The sequence below is a fragment of the Stenella coeruleoalba genome (genome assembly GCF_951394435.1).
Source record: "Stenella coeruleoalba genome assembly, chromosome: 14".
Classification (NCBI taxonomy): Eukaryota; Metazoa; Chordata; class Mammalia; order Artiodactyla; family Delphinidae; genus Stenella; species Stenella coeruleoalba.
The window spans coordinates 73413839-73426446 of NC_137160.1; the positions used below are offsets into that span (position 1 = coordinate 73413839).

The window sequence follows — 12608 nt, forward strand, 5'->3', positions numbered from 1 at the left end:
TATCGAAAAAACAAACAACCCAATCCAAAAATGGTCAGAAGACCTAAATAGACATTTCCCCACAGAAGATATACAGATTGCCAACAAACACATGAAAGGATGCTCAACATCACTAATCATTAGAGAAATGCAAATCAAAACTATAATGAGGTATCATCTCACACCAGTCAGAATGGCCATCATCAAAAAATCTACAAACAGGGCTTCCCTGGTGGCGCAGTCGTTGAGAATCTGCCTGCCAATGCAGGGGATATGGGTTTGAGCCCTGGTCTGGGAGGATCCCACATGCCGCGGAGCAACTAGGCCTGTGAGCCACAACTACTGAGCCTGCGCGTCTGGAGCCTGTTCTCCGCAACAAGAGAGGCCGCGACAGTGAGAGGCCCGCACACCGTGATGAAGAGTGGCCCCCGCTTGCCACAACTAGAGAAAGCCCTCACACAGAAACGAAGACCCAACACAGCCAAAAATAAATAAATTTATTTAAAAAAAATCTACAAACAATAAATGCTGGAGAGGGTCTGGAGAAAAGGGAACCCTCTTGCACTGTTGGTGGGAATGAAAATTGATACAGCCACTATGGAGAACAGTATGGAGATTCCTTAAAAAACTAAAAATAGAACTACCATATGACCCAGCAATCCCACTATTGAGCATATACCCGGAGAAAACCATAATTCAAAAAGAAACATGTACCACAATGTTCATTGCAGCTCTATTTACAATAACCGGGACGTGGAAGCAACCTAAGTTTCCAACAACAGATGAATGGATAAAGAAGATGTGGCACATATATACAATGGAATATTACTCAGCCATAAAAAGAAACAAAATTGAGTTATTTGTAGTGAGGTAGATGGACCTAGAGTCTGTCATACAGAGTGAAGTTAGAAAGAGAAAAAGAAATACCATATGCTAACACATATATGGAATCTAAAAAAAAAAAGGTTCTGAAGAACCTAGGGGCAGGACAGGAATAAAGATGCAGACGTAGAGAATGGACATGAGGACACGGGGAGGGGGAAGGGTAAGCTGGGACGAAGTGAGAGAGTGGCATGGACATATATACACTACCAAATGTAAAATAGATAGCTAGTGGGAAGCAGCGCATAGCACAGGGAGATCAGCTCGGTGCTTTGTGATCACCTAGAGGGGTGGGATAGGGAGGATGGAGACGCAAGAGGGAGGAGATATGGGGATATATGTATAGCTGATTCACTTTGTTATACAGCAGAAACTAACACACCATTGTAAAGCAATTATACTCCAATAAAGATGTTAAAAAAAAAAAAAGAATCCACCTGCCAATGCAGGGAACACGGGTTCAATCCCTGGTCTGGGAAGATCCCACATGCCGCAGAGCAATTAAGCCCGTGCACCACAACTACTGAAGCCCGCATGCCTAGAGCCCGTGCTCCGCAACAAGAGAAGTTACCACGATGAGAAGACTGTGCACGGCAATGAAGGGTAGCAACCGCTCAATACAAATAGAGAAAGCCCGAGCAACAACGATGACCCAACGCAGCCAAAAAAATAAAATAAAATAAAAGCTTCCCAGGTCATTCCAATGTGCCAGTGCTGTAGAGATTTTGTGGGTATTAAATGAGATAATATAGGAAAAAGGCTCCCCATGGTGCCTGACACAGAGTTATATGCTTTGGTGGAGGTTGTGGGACCAATTATCCAAGCCTGGGTGGTGGTCAGGGAAGGCCTCCTGGAGGAGGGGGTGTTGAGCTGTGAACTGAAGGAGGAGAGAAGTTAACCAAGAGAAAGAGGACAGGATGCCTTTTAGCCGGGGTATCAGTACCTGCAGGGTTCTGGAGCCAGGAGGATGTGGCCTCTTGGAGGAATTGAAAGTCATTCCCAGAAATTCCCTGGCAGTCCAGTGGTTAGGACTCCATGCTTTCACTGCTGAGGGCCTGGGTTCAATCCCTGGTCAGGGACCTAAGATCTGGCAAGCTGCATGGTGTGGCCAAAAAAATTGAAGTCTTTCCCTGTGACTGGAGCTGAGAAAGGAGAAAAGAGAGTTGGTGGAAAATCACTGGGCTCTATTCTGGTGTCAGGAAGATTTTAAGCAGGACAATGACTGTGTGGGGGGGTGCCCTCCCCCCAAATTCAGAAACAGCAGGGCCTCCTAAGGCATTGTGTCCAAGCCCTCTGGGGAAATTGAACTTGCCAAGGGGTGTGTGACACAGTCCCCAAGCTCCCCTTCAGGAGCCATGTCCTAGACTGTAAAGTCAGACAGTCCTGGGTTTGGATCCCAACTTTGCCACTTCTTACTTGTGTGGCCTTGGGCACGTGACTTCATTTATGAGCCTCAGTTTCCTGGCCTGGAAAATAGGCATAAAACCCCCATTGGATCTTTTTTTTTTTTTGCGGTACGCGGGCCTCTCACCGCTGTGGCCCCCCCCACCGCGGAACACAGGCTCCGGACGCACAGGCTCAGTGGCCATGGCCCACTGGCCCAGACGCTCCGCGGCACGTGGGATCCTCCCGGACCGGGGCACGAACCCGTGACCCCCGCATCGGCAGGTGGACTCTCAACCACTGCGCCACCAGGGAAGCCCTACTAAGATTAATTTTAACTGTTTCTTTTTATCTTTTTTAATGTGGCTCCTAGAAAATTTTCAATTACTAATTTAAAAAAATTTAATTACTAATTTTAAAATTAAAAAATTTTAATATGTGGCTTGCATTTTGTTTCTAGGGGATAGCGCTGAGTTAGAGAGTGCTTGTTAGTGACAAGGATTATGCTAAGAAGTAAAGGTGTAGTATCTTGTTTAATCCTATGATGACTCTGACAGGTAGGTATTATTTATCTTCTTTCTACAGAGGAGGAAACTGGCACAAAGAGTGAATGGTCTGAGATTCACCACCAGCAAGGGACAAAGCTGGCATTAGAACCTGGGTGGAGTCAGTCCAATGAGCTGTGCACTTAACCTCTACCCCACACTGCTAAGTAGAGGGGCCTGTGGGCTGGGACAGGAAGAGGCATCAAGAGCCATCCAGGTGGAAGGAACAGCACATGTCTGAAAACACTGACATTCCATGGACTAGAGGGCTCAGAACATTCGGCCGTGGAGTGATCCCATGGAGGATCTACTTTCTTGGAGGCTGTTTTCTCACCATGAGGATCCTGAATGCAGTTTTGGCAGGGCTGTCCAACAATGTCCTGTCAATGTCAGTTCTTTTTTTTTTCTTTTTGAGACTATTTTCCGTCAACCTATTTCCACTTTAAGAGTCTGTAGAAGAACAGCTGAAGACCACTCAGTGGTTGTTCTGCCCATTCAGTGGCCTGAGCAGTGGGAGCTGCAGACCAGCCTTCAGTGGGGGACTGCTGAATAGGCACAGAGGGCACTTGCACACCTTCGGACCAGTCTGCCACCTCAGGTTGAGTAGCAATGAACTCAGGAGGTGGGGCGGTCCATTCACCCTGAAATTCCTCCTTGGTCACAGCCTTCTCAGCTGCTGCCTGCTATTCCTTTTCAATCTCTTAAGGATCTCTGTGGAAGTAGAGATCAGGCATGACCTCCCATGGGTATTCACAGTAGATGGTGTCACGCATGTGCAGAACTTCCCCGGGCGAGTATCCACCACATCAGACCCACTGAGCGAGCTCCCTTATTGCACGGGATGACAATGTCCACACAGTGCAGAGGAGAATCTGTTACACAGACCAATGGTAGGCAGGTTCATGTAAGAGGCCTCTGTGAGAGGCAGGTGGTCAGCCCTGGGATCAGTAACCACCAGAAGTCTTGGCTCCCAGAAGGCTGCCTGGATCTGGTTAGTGAAGGTTCCAGGAGTGAAGCGGCCAGATATAGGAGTGGCTCCAGTGACAGCAGCAAAGTTCAGCCCAGCTCGCTGGCCAGTATTCCTGGAGGATATGACACTGACATCAGCTGGGTTTTCAATGGCAACAATGGCACGAGCTGCCAACAGAAGCTTCTCCCAGGTTCTCTTCAGATTGTATGATGTAGATGCCACTCACTTTTCCTTTGTAGATGTACTGTTCCATTTGGAAGTCAAGGCTGGTGCCACCTAAGTGGGTTCCTGATGCAAGGAATTTGAGGATATCCTCCTCCTTCATTTGCTGGACATCAAGGGCTCCGGACATTGTGAAAATTTCCCTTTAAGTTACGATGGGAATCCAGAGCAACGCCGTATGGACCCCTGTCTGGGTAGCGCGGAAAGGCAATGCCAGTTCATCCTTAGGAAGTATGAGAAAACCTGGTTTGAGTTAACCAAGTCTGATGGCTGGGGGATGGGAGTCCCCGAGGGGAGGAAAAGTTGTGTTATTTTTTTTTAAGATCCTTTTTTAAAAAATTTTTATTTATTGATTATTTTTGGCTGCATCAGGTCTTAGTTGCGGCACACGGTATCTTTTGTTGCAGCACATGGGCTCTTCGTTGCGGCACGTGGGCTTCTCTCCAGTTGTGGCATGTGGGCTTCTCTCTAGTTGCGGCCTGTGGGCTTCTCTCTAGTTGTGGCTTGCAGGCTCCAGAGAGCACGGGCTCAGTAGTTGTGGCACACAGGCTTAGTTGCCCTGTGGCATGTGGGATCTTAGTTCCCCAACCAGGGATCGAACCCGTGTCCCCTGCATTGGAAGACGGATTCTTAAGCACTGGACCACCAGGGAAGTCCCAGGAAAAGGTATTTTGGGGCTGTTTACATTAGGAAATCCCAAGCAGGGGTCTGAGTGTCCAAGGTCACCAGCACTGAACTCCAAAGACTGAGTTCTCCTTAGAATTCCACCCACCAAGGGCAAAATTGACGGCTCAATTGATGTCTTGTTCTTCCTCTCCAGGGAATATTGCTTTGAAAAAGGTTTTGAGACCTTTGAGACAGGGACAAGTGTATGTCCTGGGATTGGTCTAAGGATAATGGTTTCACTTGGCACAGTAGCAGGTTTCCCACACAGGCCTTAGCAAAGAATTCCCAGGTTCAGATCCCAGACTTCCCACTTACTAGCTCTGTGACCTTGGGTAACTCAATCTCTCTGTTCTTAACTTTTCCAACTGAAAAAGGGGATAATAGTGGTCATCTCCTAGGCTTGTGGTCAGAATTAAATGCAAAAAAGCATGGAAAGCACCCAGCCCACAGCCTGTTCATTATATTGATAGTACAATTATAATTGTTACTATTGTTCTGAAGAGAATGCATTTGACCTCCTCTAGAGGAAATGTGACATTACATCCCCGTTGTAATATCCCCTATTACAGTTTTAGCATACTGTTCACCCCAGAAACTCCAGGGCTTAGACTGTTAATCAGAAACTCCAGGGCTTAGACTGTTAATTAGACTAACTGTGGGTTCTTCTTTATGCCTCTCCCAGGTTTAGCCCAGTGTCTGATGCAGGATAGGCACCCTTGCTAACCCCTCTGTACCCCCATTATCAGTCTTCACCTTGTATTCCATGCTGCAATTTCCTTCTAGTTCTTCCAATGCACCATGGTCTCTGTCTTGCCTAAAGGCCTTTGCATATACTGTTCCAGGCAGCTGGGAATGGTGTGAGGTTATTCATCCTTCATACAGGCCTGTTTGCTCTTCTGTCTGCCCTTTTGGACTAAATCCCAAGAAGGCAGGCACCATATCAGTCTTATTCATCGTTGTATCACCAGCCCCAACACAGGACCTGTTCGAAGGGAGTGCCAATAAATATCTCATCATTGAGTGAATGAATGGGTGATCTCACTATCTTAATCTTCCATTAAACTGTGAACTTTCTGAGGAAAGGGACTACAATTTGCTTTGTTCCAAGTGTCAAGCACAACATCTGCCAGCCATTCAGCAAATATATATTGAGTGCTTACTACATGAAACACACAGACTAAGTACAGATATGAGCAAAAATGGACATGGTTTCTGCCCTTGTGCACTTTTAGTCTGAAAGGGAGAGAGACATTTATCAAACAATCGTACCACTAAATGTAAATTACAGCAGAGAGAAGTGCCTACAACACAGAAGTACATGGAAGGTGTTGGAAGGGCATGTAATAGACTGCCTAGCTGGGAAGCAGTCTTAGCTCTTGAATTTTAATGGAGGAGAATGTGACATCCACAGAGGAGAGCCACTTGGTTCTGCCTTCAAAAAAGAGCTTGTCATCCAGCTTGAGAAATGACAGCTTCCAGATGCAGGGCCTTCAGGACAAGGCCACACACTTCATGGGCATCCCCAGCTGATGGCTGAACATGGTGGGGGAATTGGGGCCTGGACATTTCTGCCCACTGGGGACTCCTCTAATGAAATTTTGTTCCAGGGCTCTCAATTGAGTTGGCTTATCTTTGTCATATCCAAGTTTCTCCTTGCCAGTCCTGCCTCTTCCTCTTTCTCTCTCACAGGCATTCCTCCAAGTCTATCTCAACATCTGCTTCCTGGAGGACCTAACCCGACAAAGAGGGTCTTGAGGGCTGGATTTCTGTGGGAAGGGGAACTTTTCTTTTTTCTTTTTTGGCTGTGTTGGGTCTTTGTTGCTGCGCGTGGGCTTTCTCTAGTTGCGGCCAGTGGGGGCTACTCTTCGTTGTGGAGCACAGGCTCTAGGTGCACAGGCTTCAGTAGTTGTGGCTCATGGGTTCTAGAGCGCATGCTCAGTAGTTGCGGTACATGGGCTTAGTTGCTCTGCGGCATGTGGGACTTCCTGGACAGGGCTTGAACCCGTGTTCCCTGCATTGGCAGGTGGATTCTTAACCACTGTGCCACCAGGGAAGCCCCTATTACCCGATTTCTGACTCTGTGGGAGCAAAACCCCTCTGGAGTTTGGGATGGCAGTGGGGTGTTTCAGGAAACTATGCCCAGCGCTGGGTGTAACTTCCCTGTAACTTTTCCTTTACTGTCTAAGGTGGGGTCCTTTCTGCTCCATGCAGAGTTTCGGAAAAATCTCCGTCTATAGAGGATGGATATGTGGAAGATTAAAGGATATATAACCTCGAAAATATTGAATCTGGCCCCAAAGCCTGGGCTGCGAGCTTCACTGCCATCGATCCAGAGGGCGCCCCGAGGAAAGGTCCTCCAAATGTTCCTCGCTTCGCCTGGTACTGATTTAGAGTCCCCTTGGGAGGCGACTTACTGGGAGATAGACAGACGGATAAATCTGACTCTCCAGTGGACAGACATGTGATGAATGAGTGACTGATGGATTGTGAGATGTCAAGACAGGAAGATGGATCTGTTAGCCAGTCAGGCATGTGACTCTCAGACAGAGAAAGACTGACAGAGGGCCTGAAGGCCTGGCAGCGTCCCACCTGCCAGCTCGGCCACAAGGCGGCGCTGCCGCCTCGCCCAGCGGCGCCCACCGTCCAGGCTGCGCGCGCTCTCGTGGGCCGGCGGCGGGGGCGGGTCTAGTGTGCTCACGGGGCGGGTCCAGCAGCCTCGCGGGGGCGACCACGGGCGGAGCGCGCGGCGGGGGCGGGGCGCGCGTGCTCGCGGGGGCGGCTGGGGGCGGGACGCGCGGCGGGCGCGGGCGCGCGCGGCAGCGGCGCGTTCCGTTCCGGGCCGAGGCTCGCGGCGGAAAAGTTGCGCGGCGGTGACGAGCGGCCCCGGGACGGGCAGCGAGCGCGACGCTGAGCCGGCCTCCGGCGCCCGCGGCCCCGCCATGGACGACCTCGGTGAGTGAGCGGGAGGCCGAGAGAGTAGGCAGCGAGGGGTGCGCGGCCCCGGGCCGGTGCGGGCGCGAGCGAGCGGCAGGCGGAATCCCACCCGCGGCGGCCCGGGTCCCGGCTCTGGTTTCGGCCGGCCGGGGCTCTGCGGGGCCGGGATCCCGCGCTGGGCCTGAGTCCCAGGCCAAGGCCAGCCCCGCACCGTCCTCACAGCTGCCACCCCCTCGCTTCGAGGACAGCCCCACCTCCGGACCCTCGACCTCGGGGTGCCACCCCCATCTCCCAGAGCAGCTTCAGGGACCCTCTTCAGGGACCCATGTCAAGGACCCGCCCCGTCCGCCTCAGGGACGGGCCCCCACTGCCCGGACCTGACCACCTCCCCAGCTGTGGGACCCTCACTTCACAGACCTTTCCCTCACCCCGGTCGCATAGATAGAACACCCAACTTGGGGATCAGCTGCCTAATCTCACAGGCTGGGCCCTCAATTCCAGGATCCGCTCCCACCCCCTCGAGGACCACCCCTTCACAGGCAGACATCCCCACTTCAGGGGTAGCCCCACCGAGCCGACGCCTTTCATTTTACAGGTCAGATTCACAAGTTAGAGATAAGCCTCTGATGACACAGCCTCTGATGAGCTTCTGAGCTGCCACAAAGACAAGTTTCCCTCCTGTCCCACTGATCCCCCCAGTCCATTTCACTGACTGCCCTGGCCACTCTGTGGACCAGCCCCTCCCCTTTTATATCACAGATCAGCCTCGTCCTAGAAGAGTAAGCTGGGGAGACAGACTCTGGTGAAATGCCAGAGGAATGAGGTGGGAAGTGGGCCCCAAGGTATGGCCATCTTTGAACTTGTCCAGGCTGGTAACGTTCCCTCCACCCCCACCGCAGCATAACTTGCGGGAAGCCACGCAGGTAAGGAAGTTAAGATGCCCAGAACAGAGTTTTACTGTTTTTGTTGTTAGTGGAGCTCCCAAATTACTCTTCTCAGTCTAGTCTTGATCTGGTGTTAGGGAAGGGGAAAGTATCTCCTGGAACCAGACACTAAACCCAGGGAGCTTGGTGCCAGGGTTCTAGGAATGCCTTGAGTGGTGTGAACTCCGGAGTGGGAGGATTCACTCTCCCGCCCTCCCCTTCACGCCTGTAGCTGGAGGGCCTCTGAGCCGGGGAGTTGAGGAGGGGGGAAAAGTTTCTTCTCTGTAGGAGCCTTGTCTTCCCTCTATGGACTGTGGGTGGCTTGTGTGACCGCTGATGCTTTCTCTGTCTCAGGCTCTGAGGGGTGGATTCATCAGACAGGACTGATGGGCCTCCCCTGAGCACACAGGGCACTAAATTAAGACTGGCTATTTGTAGGCACTGAATTTCCAAGGGGACAGGGAGGAGGATTGGGACTTGACTGCTTCCCGGAGGCTTCCTTTTGGGATCAGGGTGCCTCCCCACCCCACTGGCCCCGAGATCCTGGAGCTGGGTATGGTGTCCGGTCCTGCCTGTTTTGCAGAGTGAGATGGTTGCCAAGCATAGTTCGGCCTTTGGGTCTGGCTTGGCACCCATTTTTCCAACACACTCAAGGTTGGCATGGCTTTCAGGCAGGTATTTTTTTTTTTTTCACATAAAAATAACTGAGCTGAAAGGAGTCTGAGGGGATATTTTTTCAATCAGAATCTGAAAGTCTCAATGCTTTCCCAGCGGGAATTTGCGAGCAGAGTTACTGTTTCTGAAATGCTGATGGGGGTTCTGTTGCTTCTAGACAGTCCCCTTGCTGTTTGAAGGACTGAGAAAGGCTTTTTAGAGTTCGCAGTTGAAGCCCGGAATTCCTGTCCTCTGACAGTCTTCCATTTAGGGCCAGGAAACTGAGTTCGTCTCTGAAAGGAAAGAGAGTGCCCTGGCAGAGTGGATTGTAGGAATTTAAATTTGCTGTTCGAGGAGTACTTCCCCGTACCTCAACTCATCTTGTCCTCACAGCAGCCCTTTTTGAGAACCCCTTAGGGCCACTGCTATCATTACTACCTGTCTTTTACAAATTGAGAAAACTGAGGCTGAGAAAGGTTGATTCACTTGCCGAGGGCTGCACAGCCACAGAATGACAAAATCATGGCTATAAGCCTAATCCCTAGCTCCTAGGTCTGCAGCTCTGTGTACCCCGAGGCCTTTCTGCTTGAGGAGGGGTCGCAGTGGGGTATGGCTGCCACTTGTAACTTCTGCTGCTTTCCACCATAGGCTCCTCAGTTGTCTGAATCTGGGCTGCCCAGCTTCCTTGGCCTAAGCTCCCAGGGGGCCAGCCACGCCTGGCTGAGCGGAGCCTGGGGTGGGAGGAATGGGCTGTGCAGGAGGAGAGAGGAATTTGCCTCTGCGCTCAGGCTCAGGCCCCATCAGCTGTCTGGATGGCTGCTCAGCACCCTGCCCGTCAGCTGTTTTCCTAGTTAGGCTGGACACATAGGCCAGGCCTCTTGTTTTTATTTTTCTCCTGAGAGTGCTCTCAGCTGTGAGCCTCTTGGTCCCTGAAACAGGGGCGTTTGACATGTAGCAAGTCTAGAGGGGTCAGAGTCTCTGCTGTGACTTTTTTTGGTCTTAAAAAAAATTGGGGAACTCTCCCCTTCCTGGAGCTGTTAGTGACAAACTCACCGTGTGTTGTTTAATAAGTTACAAATTTATAGCTCTCTGGGCAGAAAAACATAAACACAGCATGTCCTGCCCTTCCGTGTGTGTTCTCTCTGCTTTGTGCTGCGGGGTGGCTGCTGGTGGCTTTTCTCATTACTGTTTAGATGCTGGTTTGGCTGGGAGTTCTCCCTGTTCGAGTTCTGGCTGGAGTGTCCTGGACAGAGTTCTCATAACACTGAGATGCACTCTGATTATGTTTTCGGACCTGACTCCTCTCTCTCCCCTCCTTCACGTGTCTAGTGCACTTTGGGGTGGGGGTAGGGGCAGTGACCACAGCTGGGGGCTAATAATGATCACGTGCGCTTGATGGGAGCCAGGCATCCTACTCAGCATTCCTTGGTATCTTCCCAGCCATTCCGAGAGGGAGGTGTTTAATCTCCGCTTTACAGATGCAGAAATCTGAGTCAGGGAAATTCAGTGGGGGGCGCTGGGATTGTAACCCAGATTGATCCAATTCCAGATTTGGTCATCTTCATCATAATAAGGTAGTAAATGCTCGGTAATTAACCAGGGGGATGAGCCATGGGACCTCCTGAGTAATTGCTAGGTACCTTTTACATTTCTGCCCTGGGGGCCGTCCCATATGGTCGTGGTGGCAAAGGGTGGTCTGGTTCAGGCCTTGATAGCTTTGCCTTTCCCATCCCTTGCAGGGGGAATAGCCAGCTGTTGGCAATGCCCAGTTGCTGCTGGAATCTGGACCTGTCTTCGTGCAGCTTCTCAGCAGTCTTGACCCTCTGGAACACAGTGCCTCATTGTCCTTGGGGGGAGTACTGGGGAGCAGGGGAGTTGCCTGGGGCATTCTGGGCTACGGAGCCTCTCTGTTCCATGGAAAGTCTGGACTTTGGGCTCACCCATCTGTGGTGCCTCTGTGTGTTAGGCTAGGGTCAGGGCACCCAGCTGCTGGGCCTGTGACAGGCGCGGTCCGTGGGGTGATGGTGAGTTCCTAGTGGGGCTCTGCATCAGGACCAGATCTTCTCCGGGGCTGTGTGCTAGTGAGGTGCAGAGCTGGAATTCAGACCCTGGAGTGCTGGATTCTTAAGCAGGTGCCCTTTCTGCTGGGCAGCCATAGCTTAGTGTGGAAATGTTCAGGCCGCTGGGGGCCAGAGCCCTGCCGTTGTGGGTTTGAAGTCCCCCGAGGGAACATCTCAGTATTCTTTTCTTCCAGTTTGCCCAGGGGTGGCTGTGCATTGGCCAGTGGAAGGCCAGATTAACTGTGGATGTGCTGACCAGCCCTCCTCCCCCGTTTATTCATTATTCCTGAGTGTGCCAACTCTCCAAAGCTTCCCTTAGGCCTTTACCTTGTTCCAAGGCCAGAGATGTTGAAAAAACTTCCTCCCAGCTTCACTCTCGTTCCAGCCCTCCACTGGGTTGTCCTGGTCTCAGTGCCTTCATTAATAATAACAGCCATCCGTAGAACACTTTTTCTTTTTTACAGTGTTTGCAGAACTCTTACTGTAATGTTTATTGAGCACTTACTATGTGCAGGCCCTGTGCTGGGTACCTTACATACATTGTTTCATTGAATCATGTTGGCCCTATGAGGTGCAGGTTCCGTTATTATTACTACTACCCATTTTACAGATGGTAAAATGGAGGCACAGAAAGGGTGTGCCCACTTGCCCAAGTTCTATAACTAGTGAGTGGCAGAGCTGGGATTTAAATGCAGATTGGGCTTGTAACCGTTTTTACATGTCTGTTCATGATACTGGATCGATCTCAGTTGCCTGTTTTTTTAAAAACTTTATTTTTATTTTTGGCTGCATTGGGTCTTCGTTGCTGCACGCGGGCTTTCTCTAGTTATGGTGAGCGGGGGCTACTTTTCGTTGTGGTGCGCAGGCTTCTCATTGCAGTGGCCTCTCTTGTCGCGGAGCACGGGCTGTAGGTGCGTGGGCTTCAGTAGTTGCAGCGCATGGGCTCAGTAGTTGTGGCTCGTGGGCTCCAGAGCGCAGGCTCAGTAGTTGTGGCGCACGGGCCTAGTTGCTCCACGGCATGTGGGATCTTCCCAGACCAGGGCTCGAACCCGTGTCCCCTGCATTGGCAGGTGGATTCTTAACCACTGTGCCACCTGGGAAGCCCTTGGGTTGCCTGTTGGTTTGATTGCTTTCCATTTCTAGGATGCTAAAAATCTTCTCTGCCCCTTCCCACACACACATTCTCTGTTCAGTGTCTCACATCTGTCTTTTTCCTGTTCTCTGTGACTTCTTCCCTCTCATTTGTTCTTTCTTGGGGATGCCATGCTGAGGATGGGATGCTGGGCACTTGTGGCAGTGTCTCCTGCTCAGTGGAGGACCTCATTCCTCTCTTACCTGTTACCTCTTCAGTCACCTGTTAGCCTCAAGACAGGGTTGAGAGCTTACAGCA

General features: G+C 51.0%; 1 protein-coding gene and 1 pseudogene across 3 annotated transcripts in view; one reads left to right on the top strand and one right to left on the bottom strand.

Moving 5' to 3' along the window:
- Window positions 1-3220: 3220 nt before the first annotated feature.
- Window positions 3221-4111, bottom strand: LOC307197294 (small ribosomal subunit protein uS2B-like; annotated as a pseudogene). The gene has a single exon. The product of its transcript is annotated as a small ribosomal subunit protein uS2B-like (transcript).
- Window positions 4112-7453: 3342 nt separating this feature from the next.
- The window catches only part of PXN (paxillin), a 45211-nt gene continuing 40056 nt past the window's right edge, over window positions 7454-12608 (top strand). For both annotated transcript variants that reach the window (XM_079943084.1, XM_079943085.1), the window contains exon 1: window positions 7454-7599. In XM_079943084.1, coding sequence (XP_079799210.1) covers window positions 7587-7599 — 13 coding nt within the window. In that variant the 5' untranslated portion in view covers window positions 7454-7586. The remainder of the gene's footprint in view (window positions 7600-12608) is intronic.